Source organism: Raphanus sativus, chromosome 4, assembly GCF_000801105.2.
Source record: "Raphanus sativus cultivar WK10039 chromosome 4, ASM80110v3, whole genome shotgun sequence".
Classification (NCBI taxonomy): domain Eukaryota; kingdom Viridiplantae; phylum Streptophyta; class Magnoliopsida; order Brassicales; family Brassicaceae; genus Raphanus; species Raphanus sativus.
This window is the reverse complement of record NC_079514.1, coordinates 42,588,654-42,614,353: the sequence shown is the minus strand read 5'-3', so window position 1 is coordinate 42,614,353 and position 25,700 is coordinate 42,588,654. Positions and strand designations below refer to the sequence as shown.

Here is a 25,700-nt window from a genome sequence, read left to right as displayed (position 1 = left end):
AAATAGTAATATTCCATTTAAAAATAACATAAAATATACTTTTGAAGTAATAAAATAATTTTTTATATCTATATTTTCATAGATGAAAAATATATATTGTATATAATTTGATTACATAAAAGAAAATTTCACATAGATAATCTTGATATTAGTAAAATAAATATTATTTATTTTAAAACATAATTTTAAACAGTACAATTTCAAAATAATAAAAATATTTTTATATATCTATCTATTTTCTTAGATTATTACATAAAATAATTAAGTAACATTAACAAATATATGTTTAATTGACTACAAATAGTTTATAATTAGTGTTATTGAAATTTTCTATTTATTTTCATATATTTATTTGACTATAATATCTTTAAATTACAGCAAAAATATCTATAAATTATATTTTTCTCAAATATAATCACAATTGTTTTACTTTTTATTTTTAAGAGATATTAGATAATGAAAACTAGATTTTAACAGTAAACATCTTTTAATCAAATAATAACAAAATATTTTAATTAAAATAACATGATATATTTTAACAAGGTAGATATATTATATTTTATGATTATTAAATTATATGTTTTCTTAATATTAAATAATTATTAAATTTGCTTTTAAATTTTATGTTTGTGGAACTTAACATAACCATAATCAAAATATGAAAGCAAATATGAATTCAGAATTTTAAGATTATTTAAAATAAGTTTCAGTTTACCATTCAATAAATCAAAGGCATAAAATTATTTAGAATTTATAAAATATTTTAATTACTGTAGATATTGATATGTGTTCATGAGTTTCCAAAATATACCATTTACTTATGTATGTAACTTCATTGTGATCATTGATAAATATATGAAAGTACATGCACATTAAACGATAGATAAAAATAATTTGATATGACTTAACTATAGTAAAAATAATTATATTTCAGTTTGAATTTGTAATAATACATGCAACTTAATATATTCACAACATGAGTAACTCGCCTAATCCAACTTATATCTAATATCATAGATTAAACTAAAATAAGAATATATAATTTTATAGTATAATTAATTTTATAAATATAAATTGTAGAATGATTCAAAATATATTAACAAATGAAAATAAAATATAAACTAATTGTTACTATTTTTTTTGTAAAATTTATATATGTAGGCATTAGATTTCATAATATCATCGTTTGTATTAATTTATTGAATTTGGAATCCGACACTTTAGTTTATCTTTTATTTCATTCTTAGGACAATATATCTTAATTTATAAATAGTCATCCTAAAATATATTTGCATATAAAAGATATCCAACCAACCGAGTAACCTAAATGCAAATAATAAAATTAATAAAAATTTAATATATTTAGAATAAAAATATTATAATTGAATTCAAAGATATAAATGCAAATCAATATATCCAAATGATAACTAAATCGACTGTAAAAACAACAAAACTGACAAACTATAACCTATAAAAAATCGAATGTCTAATTAAAGTAATATAATATTATTAATATAAACTATGCATACAATTATAAATTAATATAAAATTACAAACAAATAGCAATTAATTATTATAGTATATTTACTTTATAAATATTTATACTCGTGCATGAGCACGGGAAAATCACCTAGTTACTCTTATGAAACAATATAGTTTTTGGATGAGTATTAGTGACAGCTAAATTATGAAACAATACATTTATTTATTACACTACACAAATGAAGTTTGACCAATAATTATAATGGAAGATCCAAAAGTCCCATCTCTATGTTTTGTTATACATAGACAAAGCAATTATAACACAGGTCACCTGAAAACAAAGCCAGGTAACTAATGTTATCAAATATATATATTCCAGTATACACATGGGACCATGTTCTTTAAAGACATTTATAATCTCTTCACTCCATAGAAACAAAGACACACTCTGAAACAAACCCCTAAACCACTCATTGCAAACTAAAACCAATATACTTAAAATGTGTATATATATAATATACGTTTTATACAATTGATGATTAAATCTGGACTGATCCTGCTATGCAAGTAAGTAGACAGATCTTTAAGGGCAATTAGGGTTTCTACCAGGACCACCATAGTAGAAGTGACTTCCCCAAGAACCTCCATCACCACTCTTCACATTGTAACAGTTCTCTTGATCAGTAAAGACTTGAAGATTCTCAGGGTTCCTCAGTTCATTTGATCCATCGACTACTTGAACGTTCTTGAAGTAACTAGCTTTGCCCCAACCTTCCTCTGCAAACCGACCACTTCCCATCTGAGTGGTGGTGTGTTGTCCTTCCTCGGACTGTGAGTTAACCACTTCACCTCCCCATTCAATCATCGATGCACTTTCTGATAAGTAAGAGAAGAGTGAAGCTGGCCAGTATCCTATTATGTACTTCTCTCCAAATTGTAACCACCAATGTCCTTCTTTTGGATCCTGAGAAAACCAAACCAAAACCGGTTGGCAGAAATAGTTTTATGCTAAACAAACTGACTGAACCGACAACATCACTAAAAGCATATTTTTCATTAGGCAGGCTACATACTTTTATTGACAACACTAGGCTACATATAAAAATAAATTTAGTTATACAATGTATATTTTTATATTAGTTTTAACTAAGTTATATTATTTGTTCTATTCTTGTTTGTAGGGAGCTAACTAAAAGCATCTAAGCTTTCAAAAGATTTGAGGTTGGAAACAAGTCTAGATTCTTGTTGTTGGTTTACCTTCCAGATAAGTATGGTAATGTCATACTGAGAGTTTCCATAGTTTGATAGAGGTGAGATTGAACCACCCATTGCAATCTCCCTGTTGATTTGAACAAACCCTGAGCACAGAAGGTTATAGCAGCCTGTTCCTTGGTATGCATCACTCTGTTTTTCACAATATCAACCAAACAAATGATACTTAGATAAAATATAACACACACAAATATATAAAAAATAACAGAAAGTGAAATATATTCAGAAACTTACAGTCCAATAAGTGAATAGCCTGGTGCGATTATCACCATACAACTGTGGACTGACCTGAAAACACACACAAAGCTTTGAATCAGAAACAGTCTTTTTTAATATATATATTAACAAGGAGGCTTGTCAAGAATTGAAGAAGTACCTGCCAGCCAGCTTCAATACTATTAAGATCAGAGTTGAAGTTTCCACCCAAAACCCAAATCTGAGCTAAGCTAAACTCATTAGGCATCTCCACATCCGGATTCCACACATTAATCTTCGCTTTAGCCCCGTAGAAAACCCCATCTTCCACATACATTATCGCGTGCTACATCCAAATTCAAAGAGATGGACACATTGTTAATGAACACACACACAACAAAAAATGCATACAAGAAAACATTATTACCTGGTGACCGTTTTGTGTGAGGACACTAGCTGGCTCATAAGACGTAGGCTTTGGAATACTTTTCAGATTCTTCATACCGAACTTCTCCACGGAGCTTGCTCGATAGAGATCTTGCTTCCTCGTTCTTCTGATGGGGATGGTGTTCTCAGGGCATTTCCCATTCACATGCCAAAGCTGAGTTATAGCACTAGACTGGTGATTCTTGGATGAAACTTTACTCTCACTAAAGACACTCTCCGGGTTGAAACTTGGCCTCATCTACAAAACAAAGCCCATTAACTATGTCAGAACAGAACAAAAACAGAGTCTGTTCGAACTGAAAGAAGAAGAAGAACAGAGCAGTTTCTAAACCTGGACAGCGTGGTTGATGAGCAGAGGGTGAGCTAAAGCTGGTTGGTCAGTGATTGGGACACAATCGATCAAATCTCCATCTGGGCTCTGTTTTAAACCATAAATTATTGTGAAAAAATTAAAACTTTATCTCATAATCTCTGTCAAAGTTTTACCTTTATGGATTTGAGAGGTCGCTTGTTGAGTCGTTTCAAGTGTTTACGGATTTGAAGATCGGAGAACCCATTTTCGCCGGAGACGAGTGAAGGAGTAAGAACCGTCGCCACCGTCATTAACAGAGCAAGCAAGAAGCTGACCCTTTTGAAATTAGCGGCCATGGTTAAAGAAAGAAAGGTTCTTACAGAAAGAGAAAGTTCTTTGGAGAAGAGAGAAGATGAGAGGTTCTTCTGGGAAGTAATAACTGTTTTGGCTAAACCTTCGTTAAAGAACCGTACGTTTTTTTTTTTGAAAAACAGACAGACACAAGTGAAAAACTTGGATTCTATTGCGTAAAGATTGGTTACTGTCTTTTTCTCTTTTTTTAAAATTTTATTTTTATTTTGTCAGAATCTTTTTGTGGAATAATTCGAAGGTTAGATTTTTTATTTTACTTTCATAAATATTACTTTTTTACTGTCAGCTTTTTTGGAGAATTTAAATTTACTGAATTGGAACATTCCCACTGTTCTGACGTCCACCCTTAAGGTTTTATTGGGATTTTCAAAATATATCTGGAGAAAGGGATAGAAATCTCTTCAGGTTTAGACTCACTCACAGTAAATCAAATTTAAATTGATGGTAAAAATGGCATAATGTGTCAATCATGGGAAGATCAAATGCAAATGTTTACATTTTCCATTTTCATTGCCTAATGATATCAGCATATTGAAATTAACATAAATCAATTACAGTATTGGCAGTTATAAAAAAAAATCAGTTGCAGTATTGATAAAACCAAAAGAAAAGAAAACATGCGTAGGTACTAGATAGTAGTAGTAATATTTAAATTACTAAGTCAACTATTTGAGCATTGTTCCACTACCTTATCATCACTATTTAAAAAATATTTGTTTGTGATTGGGTGGAAGTGAGAGCACCCACAATGTGAAAAACAGTGTAAATTTCAAAAAATAAAGCCACGAATTGTCGGTTAATATTATTAGGAAGACAAATGACAATTCATGGTCTCAAATCCCAATCAACTCCACACCTTTCATTTTCCATTCTGTTACATCTCCATTTTCCCACTTTGTATTTCTTCCTTTAAAGCCTACGCATGTCCTATATCATTAAATTCTTATTGGCCAAAATACCTATTTTTTTCTATTTTGATTGTGAATTTGTACAAGTATTCTTTTATAAATTTTCTATCAAATTTCTTTCCCATTTTTCTCTCATTATGAAGATTTTATGTGCACCACTACAATATATATCTCTGAAAGTTATGTACAAATTGCATCTCTCTGCCGTATATAAACCGTTTGTTATTATTAACAAGAATCAAGTTAGCAGAAACAAAAAAGAATCGATGAAAAAAAATGCTAGGTGATATTCAAGGATTATGTCTGGACTGTAGAAAAGTATTTTCTCTTTTTTCCAAATGAATTCCAACTAAAATTTTATACCATGGTATTTTTTTTATAAGATAAAAATTTTATACCATGGTATTGTAGGGGAAAACAAATAGGCTAGTAAACATATGCTATATTCATTTTTCATTAGATCACTTATTTATTTATATATTTTTTCCTTTAGTTCCCCTTTTTTTACAGTAGTTCCGGTTAATATGCAAACTTTCATCATTCAGTGTCGAGATATTCAGGAGCTCTGACATCTCAGACACGTTACTATAACACTCATTTGTGTATATATAAACAAAATAGTTACATGTTGACCAAAACAAAAAAACAAAATAGTTAACATTACACACACACAAATTAAACATTATGCTTGTAACAACATCTGCTATATTTTATTTTTTGAACATAACATCTCCTTTATTGGTTACTAGAGCTAGACATAACCGTAAAGATAAGTACAATGGGTCAATCATAACGTCTAACAACTTGGTCTATAATCATGTCTCTTGAGTCATTTCCAAATTATAACATACCAACGACCTTAATGAGCTACAAACATAGGTCAAGTTCAGTTAGTTAGTTTAATTGTATATATATATATATGTACAATCTCTTGACTAAAACCTTTTCCTTGCTTGAAAGGTTTGAAAAAGAAAACGAATATTCAAAATAGACAGAGAAAGAGTTGGCTTCATCTCGTGGTTTCTATAAAGGTGCCAAAGCGGAATCTTGGCGTGTTATGCTTAACTACATGTCACGGGTATGGATTGACTCATATCACATTTCAACGTCCCACTATTATTATTACACACTACTAGTGGTCCACTGGACCACCCAAAAATGGGCTATTTTATGGGCCTAAAGACTATAAGGCCTCTCTTATCCGAAGATCAACAAATCCTCTGTTTTCCTTTTTCTGTCCTCTCCACCATGACTCTTGAGAGCAGGGGAGTGATTCCTATACCTTTCACTGACTCTATCTTCTCTACGGCTTTCTCTTCTCCTTGAATCATCATCATCATCAACTGTTGCCTCTAAATTTGCCACCCGGCTGGAAGAAAGTTGCCAAGTAAAATTGTACATGATACAAAAGGAAAGGGATGCAAGACAAATAAAGAGGTTGCAAAGGACAACGGTTCTGGTCTTGTCGGAACGATAGGTTTAGTTAGTTAGTAATTAACAGGAATTTAAATTAACCAGATTACTCCTGATTAATTTTTGCGGGCCTTTAATTAATGGGCCCTATAAGGAGCGTTAAGTTATATTATATGCGTTCTTTTAACGTCAGAGGTTAGTGGGCCATTTTACAATTACCTTACTCGAGAGGTTTTGTTTTTGTTTGTCAATAATCCTTCTTTCTGTATCTGCTCCGATGATCTTAACTCCAGAAGCTGACTGTTAATAGGAAGAAACGCTTTGATGAGTGAGTTCACATACCTGTGATTTATGTACAAAATCGCTATAGAGAGCAATCTGCAGCATCTTAAAATGGACGGTAGAAAAGTTTTTTTTTCTACTGTAAAAAAGTTTGTCTAGCCTAGATTCTATGTAGCTGAGTTGGTTTTTTGAAACGTGTAGAAATTTGTGTAGAAAAATAGGGTTTTCTTGTTGTCAAATACTCTGTATTTTCTTTAAACATGATCCTAATCAGTGTGGATGTTGTTGTAAAGATTAGTAATGCAATGTGGTCGTCTGTTTATAATTACTATAGATAAAGAGCTGAAATAAAATGAAATTAAATTGTGTAACCAAAAGAAGAAACTACAGAGCCTTTCATCTTTTTGTAACAGAGCGAGACTCAGTTACTAAAATAAGCAAAAATACTTTTTCCTTTTGCGTGTGTACAGAGTCTTAATAATGTTTTCCTCTACACTAACAGAAATAGAAAGGTCATTTAGGGCTCTCTTGAAACGTTGTCTTCATGAGAGAAGGAGTTGTCTTCATGAGATGGCTAGAAACAGAGCATTAGGTAGGCTTCAAGAGGACATGAACAAGACAAGCTTCTTCAAGATTCTTGCAGATGAAGATCTTTCCTCTGAATCCATGGTAGTAATGTTCTTTAACCTTATCATCTCCTCCTAATTAGTTTCTTTTTCCTGGTCTGAAATGTTGAAAGGTGAGATCTTTGATCTTCCATGTCTAATTAGAACATAGATTTTGTTACATTTTGCTCTGTTCTTTACCAGTTTCTCTTTTACCTAAATGCTTAATTAGTTTGTGAAATCTTTTTACTGTTTGTTTCCTGTAAAATAAACAAATGATGAGAGAATAAAGTTTTAGCTTTAACTGCCATGTTTCTGTTTCTAATATCTTCATTATGTGTGTGTGTGTCTCCAAAGAGGTTGATTCCAAACGATTTCTGGACAAGAAGTGAATGCAAGAATCTCCCACCTAAGGTGACCTTGAAGGTGGCTTGGGGAAGTTCTTGGACAGTGAATCTCTCAACATTCATGGGATTTTACCTCATGGAGAGAAAGGGATGGAAGAAGTTTCTAAGCGACAATCATTTAGGAGACGACGAGTTCCTGACATTCACAAACCAAGGAAACAATTGCATAACCGTTGACATCTACCAGAAGAACTGTATAGAGATTCTCAAGCCACTAAACACTTCTTCCTCCAGTAAGTTATTTAGTAGTTTTTTGATTTTGTGGATATTTGTTTTTTTTTTTATTAATCCACTGATGTTTTGATGGCTATGAAGATGCCAAGAATGAAAAGATGAGCTGTGTTGATCCTGTAATAGCTGAATCTAAGATGAAGAAGAAAGTGGTTAGTAATGTCAATAGAGCTTCATCTTCTTCTTCCTCTGCTCCAACATTCAGTCTCACCATCAAGAAATCACATCTCACATTGTTGGTAAGATTTAACCAAATACACAAGCACCCATTTATGGTTCTGGACTAATGATATTATGTGACTTGGAATGGTTTGCTTTTATTTCATTTTGACCAGATCATACCGTTAGACTTTGCAAATGAGCACATGCCAAAGGGGAGGGCTAAGTTTGTCATACATGATCCCAAGGGAAAGCCATGGGATGTGACCTACGTTCCAAGTAACGCATCAAAGTTGTTTTCCAGCGGATGGAGGATTCTAGCAAAGGGCTACGGTTTAGCTGTTGGAGATTTGTGCACTTTCAGACTTGTTAAACCAAAAGAGATGGTTCTTGAAGTCTTACATGCTTCTCCATGAAGTGGTGTTTGGTAATAGCTCATAAGAGCCAAAGACTTGTTGTAGTTTTAGATCTTTAAGGTTAATGAAACTTGATGCTTTCTTTATCAAAAACTTTATTAGAAAATCAATATGATAATGATAACAAGACAAAGAATTCAAATATAGCAAAACTTGAAAGTAGTAAGAGAAGTAATAGCATTGTTAATGGGATTCTACTCAAAGATCTGCAAAGACTTTGAATATGTTACCATTGATGTAATCATTCTCTACCAAACTTACCAAATAGTAGCTGTTCTTCACCTCCTCAAGCAAGTTTCTAGAAGGGTCAGCTTCAGGGTACAAGTTAGCCCAGTTTCTTGACCAAGTCTCAAACGCTTCATCTTTCCAGACGTTAAAGCTAGAAGGATCAACAATGGTCGGTTGTATAATCTCCTTAGCCGGGAAAACACCCCAAGTGACAGCATTCACATCAGACTGTGAAGTGTTTGACACCCAGCTTTCACCTTTGTTCATAGCTATGTAAGTTATAGATGGCATAGCTTTGCATATCTCAACAACTTCATCTAACTTGTCCTTTGAGCAGAAGAACTCTAGGTAAGCCTTTTGGTATACGTATCCACCAGGACCGCCCCATCCTGCAGATCATACTCAAAAAATTATTTGATGAGGCTTGAGTTCAATATCACTAGTAGTTATGAGAAGAAACTTACCAACAGTTGAAGAATCAGATCTCTCTGCGTTGACTGACGGCTGGCTGTTGATTGTCAAGAACCCTTTGGTGTTGATTTTCGCCAGCTGCTCGTTTATGATCTTTGTCTCTGGATGGAGTCCATCCAGTTCAGACCATGGACTGCTTTTTAAGTTTCCAAGACAGAGCTCCTTGAATTTCTGTTAACGTGTTTCACAAGATTATTATTGCAAGTGTCAAGTGAAAGTGAAAGTCAAGAATCAAGATTATTAATTTACCTCATAAATATCTTCAACGCTTTTTAATGGGACAACCCATTCTTGTTGAAGCTTCTTGTCACGTGCTCGTGGACGGGAGAACTAACAACAAGTAAAGCATTTTTAGTTCATCAGAGAAAGACCAATCTATTCTATGACAGAGGATGTAATACCTGATGATCAGTGAGTGCACCGTATGAGGCACTGCGTGAATCACCCCATCGACCTTGTGGGAAGTCTTCCCAGGCCTTGGTTCTAGAAATATAACTCTTGGGACGGTTTGCCCTTTCAAAAGATTTAAGAATATAGATTATATGCCGCTTAAGGTCTGTGGCTACTAGCTAAGCTTAATCAGAACACAAGAAAGATAAGTGTGGTGGTTACCAGAAAATGGGACGCACATCTTCCTTAATACGGAAAACATTAGCAGGACGTCTCCATGGTAAAGAGCGAGAAATTTTGGACTCTTCAATCATACCAAGATTCTGAAACAAGAGCATGATGATGGTTAGAATATATACTCCAGTATCTAGTAGTAAGAAAATGAGGACCAACCATCAATATTGCAAGAGCTGATTTCTCCATGTTCAATGTGTAGAGATGAAGAGATTTTATCCCATGAGCCAAGATCTTTTTACACATCTCTGTTCCAAGGTGAATACCATAGGCTTTCACAGCTTCTTCATTATCCTGGATAGGCTCCAATGCTGCCATGACTTCAGCTGGTATCTACAATATTCATGAGCTTCAAAGTTAATTCATTTTTGCATATGACTTAATGTCACACTAAGAGAGATGGACACATGCCTTGGTCTTGCAAAAACCAATCATACGCAAGAATCCTTTGTAGTTATTAATGGGCATGATTCCAGGAACAATGGGACACTTGATACCAATTTGCCGACAGTCATTCACAAATTTTAAGAGTATATCAGTGTCAAAGAAAAGCTGAGTAACAATCAGATCAGCTCCAGCATCAACCTGTTCAAAGAAACAATCCAAATCCATATTTAAATACATATAATGCAAAAAAAAATCAAGAACGTTCACAAAACAAATAATGAAACAAAACAGACCTTTTTCTTAAGGTACTCAAGATCACTCTCATAAGCTTCCTTGGACGCTAGGCCATTTTCACCAATGACATCAGGATGAGCCTCTGTATATCAAAAGAGATTAGGATTACACTGATCATTTAGAGGACTATAATCAATTTTAGGTTAATATTAATATTTTCACTTTGATAATTGGGATTCATGCAACTTGTATATATAATATTATATAGGTTTCTAAAAGATAAATGTTTAAAATAAAAATGTATTTCAACAAAAATATATGTTTTATATTTTCTATTTAAGTTCTTACCAGGATAACCAGCAACGGCGACACCAAAGTAATCACCATACTTGCTCCTAATATGATTCACAAGATCCAAAGCGCAACCAAACCCTCCTTCAACCTGAACAAACTTGTTCTCACCGTGAGGAGGATCACCTCTAAGCGCAAGAACGTTCTGAATCCCATTAGACCGTATCGTCTCAAGCGCATGATCGATCTTCTCAACAGGCATGTTAGTACACGTGAGATGCATCATGCTCTCGACGCAGACAACGTTCTGCATCCTAGAGACAATGTCGAGCGTGAGATCCGCCGTTGTTCCACCAGCTCCCCACGTGATATCGCAGAAGGCTGGACCGTATGCGACGAGACGATCCATACGCTCGAAGAGGTTGTCGACTCCATCCTCCGTCCTCGGTGGGAAGAACTCGAAGGAGAAGGTCGTTTTGCCTTCGTCGGTCCATGACTTGATCTTATCTACCACCTTCATCTTCTCCGGTTACAAAGTGAAGTTGTTACAGGTTTCTTAGTAATAACTGATTTATACTAACAGATTATCCCACGATGTTCGGTGATAACACTGACTACGTCCACTTTCGTTAGAATCATTTTAATTTTTTAATGATAATTATAATATTTAAATAGGAATGCACATTAGTTTACTATTATTGAAAAGAGGAAAACTGCACCCTAACAATAATCACAAATTTTAATAATTACTTGGATCCTAAGCTTTCTTGTTTATTACTGTCTTCATTTGAAATGAATTATATAAGTTTATTTACAAGCCAAAAAGTAACAATTGTATTTTTTTTTTTTCAAATGAAACGATACGAAGACACCACAACATTCACAAAAAAAATAGTAATACAAAATTGCTATTTCACTCAATTCTTCAATGTGTAATCATCCTATTCAAACTTTTCAAATGCTGATCATTGTTGATGGATCATCCAGGCAGGTGTATAATAAGCCCACAAAGCCCAATAAATTAAGAAACAGGCCTCCTGATATTTGGCCCAACAAGGCTATGAATTAAAAACCCTAAACCCATTTTTGTTCTTCCTCTCTGCGCCGCGCTCACTCTCTCTCTCAGATAATACCTTCCGCTCAAAGTAAGCTTCTCCGATCTTCCACTTAATACTTTCGTCTCGTAGCATAACTGTTTGTCTTCTGTCCATTGGTAGTAGCTCCTCTTCCCTAGATTTGTATAAACATTTGAGATTAGATAAGCTTCCATTGTAGAAACTTCACTTATCAGAATAGTGAAATGCAATCTAAACCCTAGTTATGGAATCATGTAAAGAAACCCTAGTTTTATATCTTGCTTATTGCATTGTTATATGTAGGGAAGAAAATGGCAGAATCTAAGATGGTGGTTCCAGAGTCTGTCTTGAAAAAGATCAAGAGGGAAGAGGAATGGGCATTGGCCAAGAAGCAAGAAGCTGAAGCTGCTAAGAAGAAGAGCGTTGAGACCCGCAAGCTTATCTTCAAGAGAGCTGAGCAATACGCTAAAGAATACGCTGAGAAGGTTTTAAATAATAATAATACACACTTTGTCTTGTCTTTCATTAAGTACGATGTTTTTTTTTTTGTCTTGTCTTAATGATGTGTTCTTTTGTTCAGGACAATGAGTTGATCAGGTTGAAGCGTGAGGCTAAGTTGAAAGGAGGGTTCTACGTTGATCCAGAGGCTAAACTGCTCTTTATCATTCGTATCCGTGGGTATGTTTGTTGTTTTCTTCCACTTCCAGACAGTTTTATGTTGTGTCTTTACATTAAAATGTTTGTCTTTTTTTTGAAGAATCAACGCTATTGATCCAAAAACCAAGAAGATTCTGCAGCTCCTGCGTTTGAGACAAGTAAAGTCTAATCTAGTCTCGGACATTATATGATATGTGTTTGATCCAAAAACGGTCGATTTGCTGGAAGTGTTTGTTGGAATCAGACAATGAATTTGTATGGAGGTTTATGAGAAATCATCATAAAAATGGGTAAAATGATTGTGGCTGGACCCGGTGAAGGGATGCCTACGTACCCCAAATGGGATCAAGCCAATCGTAGTTCTACAACAAAGGGTTACAAGTGCTTAGAAGAAAGCATGTAATGTGATGTCTCTCTCTAGATGTAGAGATGAAATGGTTGAGAAACCAAAAGAAGATCCTTTCTAGGGAGGAAGTGCCTCCTTATTTATAGAAGGATAAGGTCTAGGGTTTCCTAATGACCTCCCTTTTAATGGGCTGAGCCCATTATCTTATAGGCTTTGTTGGGGGTAAAACCCATGTCCAACAGTAAGCCCCCCCAGTTCGTTGAGAGAGATGAAGTTGATCTCTGCGAACTTTAGGAAGAGGTTTATAAGATAATGGACTCATCGTATACTCATGTCGTAGACAAATTGTCATGAACAGGCTGTTATGGCTAGGTTGTCATAAACGAAGTGTTGTGGGTGGACTGTCTCGGACGAGCTGTCATGGACATACTTCTGATTCCAATCGGAGCTTACTCGGGGATAGTTGCATAAACGATCTGTGTGGACAGTGTTCTGAACCACCCGAGTTAGTCGCTATGGATGGAAGTGTCAGTTGACTAGCTGTCAAGGACAAGTCACTACAAACATCGTCATGAACGTACCACCATGAACAAGCCATCACAAACGAATAGTCACGACTGATAGTGAGAGAGCGGTATGCGCCGAGTGACCGTGAGAGAGCGAGCCGAGTGACCGCGAGAAAGCAATCCGAGTGACCGCGAGAGGGCAATCTGAGTGACCGCGAGAGAGTGAGCCGAGTGACCGCGAGCGAGCCGAGTGACCGCGAGAGGGCGAGCTTTGCCAAGTAATGGCGAGAGAGCGAGCTGTGCCGAGTAATGGCGAGAGAACGAGCTTTGCCAAGTAATGGCGAGAGAGCGAGCTGTGCCGAGTAATGGCGAGAGAGCGAGCCGAGTGACCACGAGAAGGCAATCTGAGTGACCGCGAGATAGCAAGCCGAGTGACCGCGAGAGAGTGAGCCGAGTGACCGCGAGAGGGCAATCTGAGTGACCGCGAGAGAGCGAGCCAGGTGACCGCGAGAGAACGAGCTTTGCCAAGTAACGGCGAGAGAGCGAGGTGTGCCGAGTAATGGCGAGAGAACGAGCATTGCCAAGTAACGGCGAGAGATCGAGCCGTGCCGAGTAACCGCGAGAGATCGAGCTGTGCCGAGTAACGGTGAGAGGGTGACCCTCGTCGAGTAACGACTTCGCCGAACAACGATTTGACGGTGAAATGCTTCGTGGTTGCTCGCCCATGAACCTCGTGCCACTTTGAAAGACTTTGAGTTCGTCTTTCAAAGTATGAAGACCACCTCAATGACCTTTGGCTTGACGATTGTAGTCGGCTCTAGTTCACAAAAAGCATTACAAGATTAGAACAATACAAACCAAAAGAAATGACCACTCTTGCTTAGTTAATAAGCGAGCAATGAAACAAATTTGAAAGTGATAAAAAGATGGATAATTTAGTAAAGAGCTTATCTTTAGGGTGAAGAAGAAGCAAGCTTATCTCGAGCAAAGTGACTACAAGAGATCGATCCATTCCGAGTAACTGCGAGAGAGTAGCAACTGCTAGAGACGGATCTGCTCCGAGTAGCAGCGAGAGAGCGAGCGTCGTGTGACTACGAGAGAGCGACCAGGTAACTGCTAGAGACCGGTCTGCTCCGAGTAAGTGTGAGGGAGCAATCATGTCGAGTAACCGCGAGAGAACGATTCGTCATGAGTAGCCGCGAGAGAGCGAACCCTACCGAGTAACTGCGAGAAAGCGAACCGTGCCGAGTAATCGCGAGAGAACGAACCGTGTCGAGTATCCTCGAGGGAGCGATTCGTCCCGAGTATCCACGAGAGAGTGATTCTTCCCGAGTAACCGCGAGAGACCGATTCGTCTTGAGTAGCGACTTTGCCAAGCAACATATTTGACGTTGGGTTCGGCCCCCTCCTTCTAGCGCCAATTGTTTGATCCAAAAACGGTCGATTTGCTGGAAGTGTTTGTTGGAATCAGACAATGAATTTGTATGGAGGTTTATGAGAAATCATCATAAAAATGGGTAAAATGATTGTGGCTGGACCCGGTGAAGGGATGCCTACGTACCCCAAAAGGGGATCAAGCCAATCGTAGTTCTACAACAAAGGGTTACAAGTGCTTAGAAGAAAGCATGTAATGTGATGTCTCTCTCTAGATGTAGAGATGAAATGGTTGAGAAACCAAAAGAAGATCCTTTCTAGGGAGGAAGTGCCTCCTTATTTATAGAAGAATAAGGTCTAGGGTTTCCTAATGACCTCCCTTTTAATGGGCTGAGCCCATTATCTTATAGGCTTTGTTGGGGTAAAACCCATGTCCAACAGTAAATTGTTTGAACCGAAATCGGTGCTTCGTAAGGGGTAGACTGATTTCGATGGTGGGGTTAGGAGAGGTCTTCATAATGAGCTTGAATTGGATAGATGGAGAGTAAAAGAGGTGTAATATGTTATAGCTGGACCCGATGAAGGGTTGCCTACGTACCCCGAAAGGGGATCAAGCCAATCGTAGTTCTACAACGAAAGGTCACAAGTGCTTAGAAGAAAGCATGTGATTTGGTGTTTCTCTCTAAAAAGTGAGAAGAGAGGCAAGATCTCAAAGAGAGGATCCTTCTCAAGGAGGGGATACCTTCTTATTTATAGAAGGATGAGGTCTAGGGTTTTCCTAGTCACCTCTTTTTAAATGGGCTGAGCCCATTATCTTATAGGCCTTGTTGGGGGTAAAACCCATGTCCAACAGTAAGCCCCCCAGTTCGTTGAGAGAGATGAAGTTGATCTCTGCGAATTTTACGAAGAGGTTTATAAGACAATGGACTCAGCGCATTTACATTTAACGATCCAAGCGAGTTTACTTTGAACTCGTGCCTAGTAGAAGGCAAGTTTAAATAAACTCGTGCTTAGGAGTCGTAGCTCGGCGAGTAACTCGTGCCTAGTGGAAGGCAAGTTTACCGTGCTTTGCGTATAACTCGTGCCTTGTAAAAGGCGAGTTTATCAAACCCATGCCTAAGAACTATAGCTCGGCGAGTAAGCCATGCCTAGTAAAGAAAGAGTTTACTAAACTCGTGCTCGATAAAGGCGAGTTGTCGGTAACTCGTGTCTAGAAAAAGGTGAGTTGAATGAAACTCATGTCTAGTAGAAGACAAGTTTATTCAACTCGTACCTAGTAAAAGACGAGTTTACGACTAACTCGTGCCTAGTAAAAAGCAAGTTTGTAAACCCATTTCTGAAAAAGGTAAGCTGTACTTGTGCCTTAGCGTAAGTAACTTGGCAAAAGTCCAAATTCAATTAGGAACAGAGAGACAAAATCATACCAGAACCTTGCCTCTGTTACATGGCAATGTGATGAGCTCTCAGCGAGAAACTGTGCCATGTGCCGACCAAAAGCCTCCACTTGTGCATCTTCCCTCAACTCGAAATTGTGATCGACAAAGAGTTGCAAAGGGAAGCGAGATGAATCTTCTCCTCCACGTCCGAGTATCCGCAAGACTCTCAACCTTGTGGTCGTGTAACCGCGGTCCCGAGTAACTGCTAAAGACCGAGCCGAATGACTGCGAGAGAGAGTGATCCGAGTGAATGCAAGAGAGCAAACCGTGCCGAATAACCGTGAGAGAACGAGTCGAGTAACCGCAAGAGATCGAGCCGTGCCGAGTAACCGCGAGAGAGCGAACCGTGCCGAGTAACCGCGAGAGAACGAACCGTGTCGAGTAACCGCGAGAGAGCGAACGGTGTCGAATAACTGCGAGATAGCGAACGGTGACGAGTAGTATCGAGAGAGTGAACCGTGCCAAGTAACCGCGAGAGAGCGAACGGTGTCGAATAACTGCGAGAGAGCGAATGGTGACGAGTAACCGCGAGAGAGCGAACCGTGCTGAGTAACCGCGAGAGAAACGAACTGTGTCGAGTAATCGCGAGAGAGCGAACGGTGACGAGTAATCGCGAGAGAACGAACCGTGTCGAGTAACCGCGAGAGAGCGTACCGTGCTGAGTAACCGCGAGAGAGCGAACCGTGTCGAATAACCGCGAGAGAACGAACCGTATCGAGTAATCGAGAGAGCGAACGGTGACGACCAAACGGCCAAACGGACTCCGAGTCCAATCTTCTTCGAAGATACTTCTCCATGCCCCACGGTGGGCGCCAATTGTTTGAACCGAAATCGGTGCTTCGTAAGGGGTAGACTGATTTCGATGGTGGGGTTAGGAGAGGTCTTCATAATGAGCTTGAACTGGATAGATGGAGAGTAAAAGAGGTGTAATATGTTATAGCTGGATCCGATGAAGGGTTGCCTACGTACCCCGAAAGGGGATCAAGCCAATCGTAGTTCTACAACGAAAGGTCACAAGTGCTTAGAAGAAAGCATGTGATTTGGTGTTTCTCTCTAAAAAGTGAGAAGAGAGGCAAGATCTCAAAGAGAGGATCCTTCTCAAGGAGGGGATACCTTCTTATTTATAGAAGGATGAGGTCTAGGGTTTTCCTAGTCACCTCTTTTTAAATGGGCTGAGCCCATTATCTTATAGGCCTTGTTGGGGGTAAAACCCATGTCCAACAATATGCACTAGACATGTCTGTTAAATTTTGTCACATATGTGGGCAGATCTTCAATGGTGTGTTCCTTAAGGTGAACAAGGCAACAATCAACATGTTGCGTCGCGTTGAGCCTTACGTGACCTACGGGTACCCAAATCTGAAGAGTGTTAAAGAGCTGATCTACAAGAGAGGATTTGGAAAGCTGAACCACCAGAGGATAGCGCTCACGGACAACTCTATAGTGAGCCAAGGTCTAGGAAAGCACAACATCATCTGCGTGGAGGATCTGATCCACGAGATCATGACCGTTGGACCTCACTTCAAAGAAGCCAACAACTTCCTTTGGCCCTTCCAGCTGAAGGCGCCGCTCGGTGGACTTAAGAAGAAGAGGAACCACTACGTTGAAGGTGGTGATGCTGGGAACAGAGAGAACTTCATCAACGAGCTTGTCAGGAGAATGAACTGACTGATCAAAAGCTTTCCTTATTTTGTCTTTGTTCTTATATCAGTGACCGTGTTATGATGATTATGTTACTTGTTTACGATCATCTTATTTGACTTTTGCTTACTTTTTTAAGTCGAAAAAGCAGCCCCGCCCACAACGAAATCTCCGGTTTAGACTGGTTATTTTATAATTCCAATCATACCATAATGCAATTGATTATAACCATATCGGTTCAGCTTCACTGTAATGTAATAATCTTCATGGTTAAAATAAGCATCATGTGAAATGAGTCGATCCCAGTTTCGTAATTTCATTAATATTCAGACAATGATGTATCGTTGACTTTATGAGTTTTATTAATCTGTATTTGCAAAGTTGGTCGGTCGTTTGATTGATTAATTAAACTGGTTAACCGGTTAAGTGGTATGATTTATTAATCAACGGGAGTTCTAACTAATCGATTTGACGTATGATTTTATATCTCAACAAGTGGACTTGGCTAGTGTCTACCGAACAACATGGAAATAATTTATGTCTGGTTTTGGCACTTCATGTGAACTGGATGGCTTTTTAAGGGTTATGCCGATTGTTAGGGAAAATAACATTCTTTTGTTTGACCCGAGATTTTTTTTTCAAGATAATTGAGGTGTTCTGATGATTGCCCTATATATTTTTTAAGCGAGACCTAGACCATTTCAACAAGTTTAGACTTTAGAGTAGTTTGTAATGTTTAGTGTATTTGATAATTTCATAAAAGTAAAGAACATGAAAATATCGATGAAAAAATTACATTAGACTCTCGTGACAAATAAATTAAAGCATGCATTAATTTATATAGTGAATGATCTAACCTATACTTTTCTTAATTAATATTAAAATTTTGTATTAAAAATAATTATTAGTTTTTATTTTTTGATTTTCCAAACAAATTTAAATTAACTTAGATTTTCTAGACTATTTTATTTTCATGTTTTATCATATTGATAAGATAGATCTCATTGATTTCCCAATTATGTGTTTCTTATTCTATGTAGTTTAAATGTATGTTAAAATTCTCTTATACCAGGACATGATTACAAAGTTGCATTGTCTTCCATATAAGTCACAACAATTTATCATATTTGCATATATGAAATATTCGTCTGCATCATTTGCACTGCAAAATAGAAAAAAATCAAACATGCAGAACATACATACACACTGACACCACTTACATTCACATTATATCCAATATATATTGTCAAGTGTATGAATACAACCTGTACCGAATGTGAATTCCTTTTTTAATTATAAAAAAGACACGTTCCAATGGAATAAGATCTTCGATGTGAAAACCGTAATTTAATAAAAACAAATACTTTTGGTCAACACACTACAAAATATATAAACCACCAAAGCAATGGATCAAGAATGAATATCAAGAATCACCGGAACAAGAATGGCTGGAGAAGGAGCGACCTTGGAGTACACACCAACATGGGTGGTGGCTCTCGTCTGCTCCGTCATCGTCTCCATCTCTTTCGCGGTTGAGCGTGGTCTCCACCGTGCCGGAAAGGTTATATGTTTATACATATACTACATACAATATTTATAGGTAGTTTTATACGTTGTTGACTAACTATATACATTTGGAATACAGCACTTTGATAAGAACAATCAGAAGCAGCTTTTCGGGGCATTACAGAAAGTCAAAGAAGGTAATCTCATGTTTTTAGCCGAGTTGCTAAATAATTTCACATATTAATCCCTTTCATTTTGAAAATTGCAAATCATTGTTACATCATTTGATCATTGTTTTCTAACATGATTCTTGTAATAAAAAAACATTGCGATTGTTTGGGTGGAAACAGAACTTATGCTGCTAGGGTTCATATCGTTACTGCTATCAGTAGGCCAGTCAAGAATAGCAAAAATTTGCATATCAAAGGAGTTAAGTCAAAAGCTTCTCCCTTGTAAGAAACCAGAAGAAGATAAGTCCCTCAAAGACAACTCTCATTTCCAGTTCAGCTTCACCGGCCGTCATCTTCTTGCCGGAGACTCTGCCGCCGGCGACTACTGCTCTCAAAAGGTATATAACCTTTTGATTTTTTTAGGTCAACTCTTTTTGTCTTGCACGTTTTTACCATTCCTTTTGAAGAAGTGCATACAATTAACATGTATTGTACTAGTGACATAATCATATTTTTAATGGATTATGGTGATAATGTTTTTTAATTCAGGGAAAGGCTCCTTTGATGTCATTATCAGCTCTGCATGAGCTTCATATATTCATCTTCGTGTTAGCTATTGCTCACATTATTTTCTGCCTCTTGACCATTATTTTTGGTACTATGAAGGTATTGACTTAATCATCCTTATCCCTAAAGCCAGATAACTTATACAGATTAGGGCGTTTCAAGTTTCTTGTGATATAAGTCAAATGACCATAAGAATACATTATTGTATGGGTACCCTTATTGTATAGATAATGAAATGGAAAAAATGGGAGGATCAAGTTCTAGAAAAAGACTACAACCAAGACCAAGGTATATTAATATGCAAAGTAATACTTAGTATATATAATTAACTAATATATAAAGGGTTAGAGTCATTAACCCTATGTATATACACAGTGATCCAGAAGAACTATACAGCGGTCAGAGAACACGACTTCATCAGGGGACGATTTCTTGGAGTTGGAAAAGCTGATGCTTTCTTTGGATGGGTGGTTAGTGTTATTTTTTTTTGGGTCTTCTAATAAGTTATCTTGACTCGCAAGACATGTTTGTTTGTGTGTACATGGAAGTTTTTGAGCGTTTTGAGTGTGTTTTTGTAGCATTCGTTTATGAAGCAGTTTCTTGCATCAGTCAATGAATCAGATTACATCACAATGAGGCTAGGGTTTATCACGGTAGTATCTCGAGCTTTCTTTATTCTATGAATTGAGTTTCCCTCTACTATAAAATCTCATGACAAGTTGATGCTTCTTGTTTTATATATAGACTCATTGCAAGACCAATCCAAAATTCAATTTCCACGGGTATCTAATACGTGCTCTCAATTCTGATTTCAAGAAAGTTGTCGGTATCAGGTAAAAGTTTCATGAATATTCCATAAAAACCAAAAGTATCCATATTGTATTGAGTACATGCTAATGTATATATCAAATTGCAGTTGGTACCTTTGGGTATTTGTGGTTTTCTTCTTGCTTCTAAACATTACTGGTAAAGCTACTGATATCTTAACTTGCAATCCAAGCAAGCTTTCTACTCTGTTTTTATCCCCTGGTTAATGACCATAAAATCCATCTTTCTTGTAGCATGGCATGTTTACTTCTTGCTAGCTTTTGTTCCTTTGATTGTAAGTCCCTAAACCATTCCATGTATCCTTCATATCCATCTTGAGATCGGTTGGCTTAGACTGTTTTTTTGCCTCCTCAGCTTTTGCTTGCCGTGGGGATGAAACTGGAGCATATCATCACAGAATTGGCTCATGAAGTTGCAGAGAAACACATTGCTGTAGAGGGAGATTTGGTAGTGAGACCATCAGATGATCTGTTCTGGTTTAAAAGTCCACGGCTAGTTCTCTTCTTGATCCATTTCATTCTGTTCCAAAACTCGTTTGAACTGGCCTTCATCTTCTTTATCTTTGTAAGTGCTCTTTACCATAATATGAAACCTAATAAAAACAAAGAAAACACATGCCTCTCACAAAGATTGCTGCACACGTAACAAAACAACAGGCTCAATATGGTTTTGATTCTTGCATCATGGGACAAGTCCAGTTCATAATTCCAAGACTAGTTATTGGGTAACTAATAGTCAAAGCTTTCTTACATCTCCTTGTGCTGAATCTTGAAATGTAGAATCATTTGACTCTGCTTTTTTTCCTCTGTTTAGGGTATTGGTTCAGCTTCTCTGCAGTTACAGTACCTTACCACTCTACGCCCTCGTCGCTCAGGTACAGATTCTTGTCTTCTGATGGAAACTGGATAGAGACATAAACTCAAAACCACCACACTTCTGATTATTATTCTTCTTCTTGTCTGGTATTTTGGTGACAAGATGGGAAGTTCATTCAAAGGTGCAATATTCACGGATCAGACACAACAACAGATTGCTGGATGGGCAAAATCTGCAAAGATGGCTAAAAAGAAAGGCTCAACTCATGCAGGTTCCAGTCACGGTGGCACTTCAAACCCTGTAGCCACTCCTTCACCGAAGTCTATCCAGTTACAATCTCTTCTAGCCAAAGGCTCCTCCTCTCAACAAACTAACCTCTCTCAGGGGAAACCTGAGATTGTTGAGGAATAGTAACGTCCTAAACAAAAGCTTCCATCAGATTCTGTTTCAGACAAGAACACTTCATTAACTTTTTGTAATATACAAAATCTGATTTAACGGTGTTTGTAAGAATATTACTTTAAGTCTCTGCCTGTCTGATTGAATACAAGATTTGCTTTTTTTTCAAGAAGATATCACTCTTGTTTCCACAAATGTTGGTTATTTTCTTATATAACCCACATCAAACAGACAACGAATCCAACAGTTTTGGTTTGAAGAAAGAAACAGACACCATGAGATAACCGGGAACATGATGAGATCAAAATCTGATTTTGAGTTGTAACAGACAACATAGAGAGGAAAACAAGTAAGAGAACTTTTAAGATGGGAGAAAAAATAATTGTTTGCCATCATTCCTCTGAGGCACATAGCTGCGTTAAGGTCCACACTATGATCAAGTTCCTGCAACACAAAGAGTGATCACTTCAAGCTAACCGAGATGAAGTCATGAAAGCAGAAGCCTACATGCCGCTCCACAGAGTGTGTGTGAAGGCGGGTGGGAGGTTGTGTTGGATTAAGCTTGAAGTAAAACTTGAGGAGCAAGCAACCTAATCCTATTGAGTTATAGATTAGGAAAATATCTATTTTGCTAAACCTAATGATTTTAGGAAATTATGAGTTCTATATATTAAGATGCATATGTGATGCATAGCGTGTGGTTTTATGATTTTGTGATCTTGAGTTTTTGAGTTGATTAATAAGAGAAGGACTTCTTATTAAAGTTGTGATTCTATATTTGGTATCAGAGCCAAGAACTAAGAACGAGAAGCTACAACAATGGGAGAACCAAAAGGAGAGATCGTGTTGCATAAGGAATCAAATCCAACTACCATAAAATTTCCGATGCTGAATTCTACTAATTACACAGTTTGGGCAATGAGGATGGAGATAGCTCTTCAGGTCAGTGATGTGTGGGAGACAATAGAACCGGGCATCGATGACAAGAAGAAAAATTATTTGGCGACTGCTTTATTGTTTCAATCCATACCAAAGGCCTTGATCTTAACCATCGGTCGTTTTAAGACAGCAAAGGCGGTGTGGGATGCGATAAAGGCAAGACATGTTGGAGCTGAACGAGTTAGAGAAGCTAGATTATCGACCTTGGAGGCAGAGTTTAATAAACTTAAAATGAAAGATGAAGAAAACATTGATACCTTCGCTGGGAGAATCTCAGAACTCTCGTCTAAGTCAGCTTCCCTTGGAGAAATTATTGAAGAACCAAAACTTGTGAAGAAGTTTCTCCAGAGTCTACCAAAGAAGAGATATATTCAGATTGTGGCATCAATTGAGCAGATGCTAGACCTAAAAACCACCAGCTTTGAGGACATAGTTGGCAGGTTAAAAACGTATGAAGAGAGAACGCACGAAGAAGATGAAGAACATGTTGATCAAGAGAAATTGATGTACGCTAATTCTGAATCTTCTCAAGAAAGTTATGGTCGAGACAGAGGACGGCTTGGACGTGGAAATTACCGAGGACGTGGTCGTGGTAGATACAACAACTTCCAGCAGCAAAGAGAAGCTTATCGACAAGGAAGCCCGCGTGATATATCACACATCACCTGTTTTAAATGTGACAAACATGGACATTACGCGAACGACTGCCCAGATAAGCAATTAAAGTTGCAGGAAGTTTCTGAGAAGGATGATGATGATACTCAAGGAGCAGATAAATTGATGATGCACGAGGTCGTCTATCTCAATGAGAAGAAGGTCAACCCAAGCACCTTCGAATCTGATTATGACAATCAAAACCTGTGGTATCTCGACAACGGAGCAAGTAATCACATGAGTGGAAATCGTATGGCTTTCTATATGATTGATGAATCAATTACTGGAAAAGTGCGTTTCGGAGACGACTCACGTGTTGATATTAAAGGAAAAGGATCGATTCGATTTGCTCTCCCGGGAGGAGCTAAGAAAATACTAAGTGATGTGTACTACATTCCAGCTTTGAAGAGTAACATTGTGAGCTTGGGACAGGCAACAGAAGTAGGTTGTGAGGTACGAATGAAGAATAATACTTTGATGCTGTTTGATCGCCTGGGACATCTCATGATCGAGACCACACGTTCAAGGAACCGACTATACAAAGTCAGCCTGCGAACAGATGCCATCCAGTGTCTTCAGATTACATTTACGGAGTCATCCAAGTGGCATGCACGACTTGGTCATGTTAACATAGAGACAATGAAGATGATGATAAACAAAGACCTTGTCACCGGCATTCCCAACATTGAAGTTGCAAAAGAAACATGTGCATCCTGTTTACTTGGAAAGCAAGCCAGACAACCGTTTCCTCAAGCAACTCAATATCGAGCATGCCAACCTTTAGAGCTTATCCACGGAGACCTATGCGGGCCCATTACTCCTGCTACGCCAGGACAAAAGAGATATGTGTTTGTTCTCATAGATGATTTTTCGCGGTATATGTGGACGGTTCTACTAAAAGAGAAAAGTGAAGCATTTGAAAGCTTTAAAAGCTTTAAAGCGATGGTTGAGCAAGAAACAAAAGCTACAATACAAACATTACGAACGGATAGAGGTGGCGAGTTTACATCTCATGAGTTTGAAGCTTTCTGCGCTAAACACGGTATCAAAAGACATCTCACTGCGCCTTACTCTCCACAGCAAAACGGAGTCGTCGAAAGACGGTACCGTACACTACTTGAGATGACTAGGAGCATACTAAAACACATGGGCGTTCCTAATTATTTGTGGGGAGAAGCAGTGCGACACGCTACCTACCTGATCAACAGACTCGCAACAAGATCACTCGATGGGCAGACACCGTATGAATCTCTCTGCTGCAAGAAACCAAACCTCAATCACTTGAGAATATTCGGATGTGTGTGCTATGCGAAGACAGACTCGGTGGGTAGAAAGAAGCTTGATGATCGTTCAAGGTGTTTGGTACATCTCGGGACGAAACCTGGATCTAAAGCCTATCGGCTCTTGGATCCAATGACGAGGAGGATAGTAGTAAACCGTGATGTTATTTTTACAGAAGATGAAAGATGGGACTGGAGTAAAGAGAAGCAGAAAGACGGGTGTAACTTTGAGCTGGAGATAAAAGGTTTCATTGATAGTGAAGGAACAGAGGAGGTCTGTGAGAATGAAGATGAAAGGGTTTCAATAGATGAAACTGGAGAAGTAGACGGAGATGAGGAGGAGGAAGAACAAGAAGAGTTCGTTCCTAGAAGATCACAACGGTTAACCAGGCCACCTGCTCATCTAGACGACTACATCCTCCTTGCTGATATAGAGTCTGAACGTTTGCTCATGGTCATTAATGATGAGCCTTGGAGCTTCGCAGAAGCTAAGGAGTTACAGGTCTGGATTGATGCATGTGTTGATGAGATAGCATCCATTGAAAGGAACAATACTTGGATACTTGTTGAGCTGCCTAAAGGAGTGAAACCAATCGGGCTGAAGTGGGTCTTTAAAATCAAACGTAACGCCGATGGGAGCATCACCAAATACAAAGCTAGGCTCGTGGCTAAAGGATATGTTCAGAAACAGGGGATAGACTACGATGAAGTGTTTGCTCCGGTAGCAAGAATGGAGACGATTCGTTTGGTCATAGCGTTAGCTGCCTCATCTGGTTGGGAAATCCATCA

General features: G+C 37.8%; 5 protein-coding genes across 6 annotated transcripts; 3 read left to right on the top strand and 2 right to left on the bottom strand.

Moving 5' to 3' along the window:
- Positions 1-1,830: 1,830 nt before the first annotated feature.
- LOC108855214 (uncharacterized) lies at positions 1,831-4,164 on the bottom strand. The gene is made up of 7 exons (XM_018628978.2): positions 3,883-4,164; positions 3,728-3,814; positions 3,377-3,634; positions 3,131-3,295; positions 2,989-3,042; positions 2,740-2,886; positions 1,831-2,446 (listed from the first exon to the last, which is right to left on the bottom strand). Exons 1-7 carry the CDS (start codon positions 4,042-4,044, stop codon positions 2,066-2,068), a joined length of 1,254 nt encoding a protein of 417 aa, XP_018484480.1. The 5' UTR covers positions 4,045-4,164; the 3' UTR covers positions 1,831-2,065.
- Positions 4,165-6,124: 1,960 nt separating this feature from the next.
- Positions 6,125-8,574, top strand: LOC108853891 (B3 domain-containing protein At5g18090-like). Of its 2 annotated transcripts, XM_018627366.2 has the most exons (5): positions 6,125-6,709; positions 7,166-7,332; positions 7,626-7,908; positions 7,991-8,145; positions 8,242-8,574. In XM_018627366.2, exons 1-5 carry the CDS (start codon positions 6,706-6,708, stop codon positions 8,479-8,481), a joined length of 849 nt encoding a protein of 282 aa, XP_018482868.1. In that variant the 5' UTR covers positions 6,125-6,705; the 3' UTR covers positions 8,482-8,574. The 2 variants fall into 2 exon arrangements, with proteins under 2 accessions (XP_018482868.1, XP_056864978.1); XM_057008998.1 differs by having other exon boundaries at positions 6,127-7,332.
- LOC108853890 (methylenetetrahydrofolate reductase (NADH) 2-like) lies at positions 8,560-11,358 on the bottom strand. The gene is made up of 9 exons (XM_018627363.2): positions 10,774-11,358; positions 10,485-10,567; positions 10,216-10,389; positions 9,964-10,137; positions 9,793-9,893; positions 9,582-9,693; positions 9,430-9,510; positions 9,174-9,351; positions 8,560-9,098 (listed from the first exon to the last, which is right to left on the bottom strand). Exons 1-9 carry the CDS (start codon positions 11,234-11,236, stop codon positions 8,680-8,682), a joined length of 1,785 nt encoding a protein of 594 aa, XP_018482865.1. The 5' UTR covers positions 11,237-11,358; the 3' UTR covers positions 8,560-8,679.
- A 412-nt stretch (positions 11,359-11,770) lies between these two features.
- LOC108848677 (60S ribosomal protein L7-3) lies at positions 11,771-17,883 on the top strand. The gene is made up of 5 exons (XM_018622099.2): positions 11,771-11,861; positions 12,096-12,277; positions 12,373-12,470; positions 12,550-12,607; positions 17,381-17,883. Exons 2-5 carry the CDS (start codon positions 12,104-12,106, stop codon positions 17,777-17,779), a joined length of 729 nt encoding a protein of 242 aa, XP_018477601.1. The 5' UTR covers positions 11,771-11,861; positions 12,096-12,103; the 3' UTR covers positions 17,780-17,883.
- A 147-nt stretch (positions 17,884-18,030) lies between these two features.
- On the top strand, positions 18,031-22,210 carry LOC108852248 (MLO-like protein 15). Its single transcript, XM_018625752.2, has 14 exons — positions 18,031-19,313; positions 19,398-19,455; positions 19,609-19,826; positions 19,978-20,094; positions 20,223-20,283; positions 20,371-20,465; positions 20,574-20,648; positions 20,740-20,828; positions 20,912-20,961; positions 21,057-21,097; positions 21,178-21,387; positions 21,480-21,547; positions 21,637-21,697; positions 21,802-22,210. Exons 1-14 carry the CDS (start codon positions 19,197-19,199, stop codon positions 22,048-22,050), a joined length of 1,509 nt encoding a protein of 502 aa, XP_018481254.1. The 5' UTR covers positions 18,031-19,196; the 3' UTR covers positions 22,051-22,210.
- Positions 22,211-25,700: the final 3,490 nt, after the last annotated feature.

Bases quoted from the DNA above. Each gene is read 5' to 3' on its own strand.
- LOC108855214 (XM_018628978.2), bottom strand. From the start codon at position 4,044: ATGGCCGCTAATTTCAAAAGGGTCAGCTTCTTGCTTGCTCTGTTAATG. The intron at 3,815-3,882 runs GTAAAACTTTGA...GGTTTAAAACAG, and splicing joins GACCTCTCAAATCCATAAAG to AGCCCAGATGGAGATTTGAT. The intron at 3,296-3,376 runs GTAATAATGTTT...ATTTGGATGTAG, and splicing joins TCACACAAAACGGTCACCAG to CACGCGATAATGTATGTGGA.
- LOC108848677 (XM_018622099.2), top strand. From the start codon at position 12,104: ATGGCAGAATCTAAGATGGTGGTTCCAGAGTCTGTCTTGAAAAAGATC. The intron at 12,278-12,372 runs GTTTTAAATAAT...TCTTTTGTTCAG, and splicing joins CTAAAGAATACGCTGAGAAG to GACAATGAGTTGATCAGGTT. The intron at 12,608-17,380 runs GTAAAGTCTAAT...ATATGTGGGCAG, and splicing joins AGCTCCTGCGTTTGAGACAA to ATCTTCAATGGTGTGTTCCT.
- LOC108853890 (XM_018627363.2), bottom strand. From the start codon at position 11,236: ATGAAGGTGGTAGATAAGATCAAGTCATGGACCGACGAAGGCAAAACG. The intron at 10,138-10,215 runs GCATGTGTCCAT...TGAATATTGTAG, and splicing joins TTGGTTTTTGCAAGACCAAG to ATACCAGCTGAAGTCATGGC. The intron at 9,511-9,581 runs GTATTACATCCT...ACTTGTTGTTAG, and splicing joins GTGCACTCACTGATCATCAG to TTCTCCCGTCCACGAGCACG.
- LOC108852248 (XM_018625752.2), top strand. From the start codon at position 19,197: ATGGCTGGAGAAGGAGCGACCTTGGAGTACACACCAACATGGGTGGTG. The intron at 19,314-19,397 runs GTTATATGTTTA...TTTGGAATACAG, and splicing joins GTCTCCACCGTGCCGGAAAG to CACTTTGATAAGAACAATCA. The intron at 19,456-19,608 runs GTAATCTCATGT...GGGTGGAAACAG, and splicing joins ATTACAGAAAGTCAAAGAAG to AACTTATGCTGCTAGGGTTC.
- LOC108853891 (XM_057008998.1), top strand. From the start codon at position 7,144: ATGTTTTCCTCTACACTAACAGAAATAGAAAGGTCATTTAGGGCTCTC. The intron at 7,333-7,625 runs GTAGTAATGTTC...GTGTCTCCAAAG, and splicing joins ATCTTTCCTCTGAATCCATG to AGGTTGATTCCAAACGATTT. The intron at 7,909-7,990 runs GTAAGTTATTTA...ATGGCTATGAAG, and splicing joins ACTAAACACTTCTTCCTCCA to ATGCCAAGAATGAAAAGATG.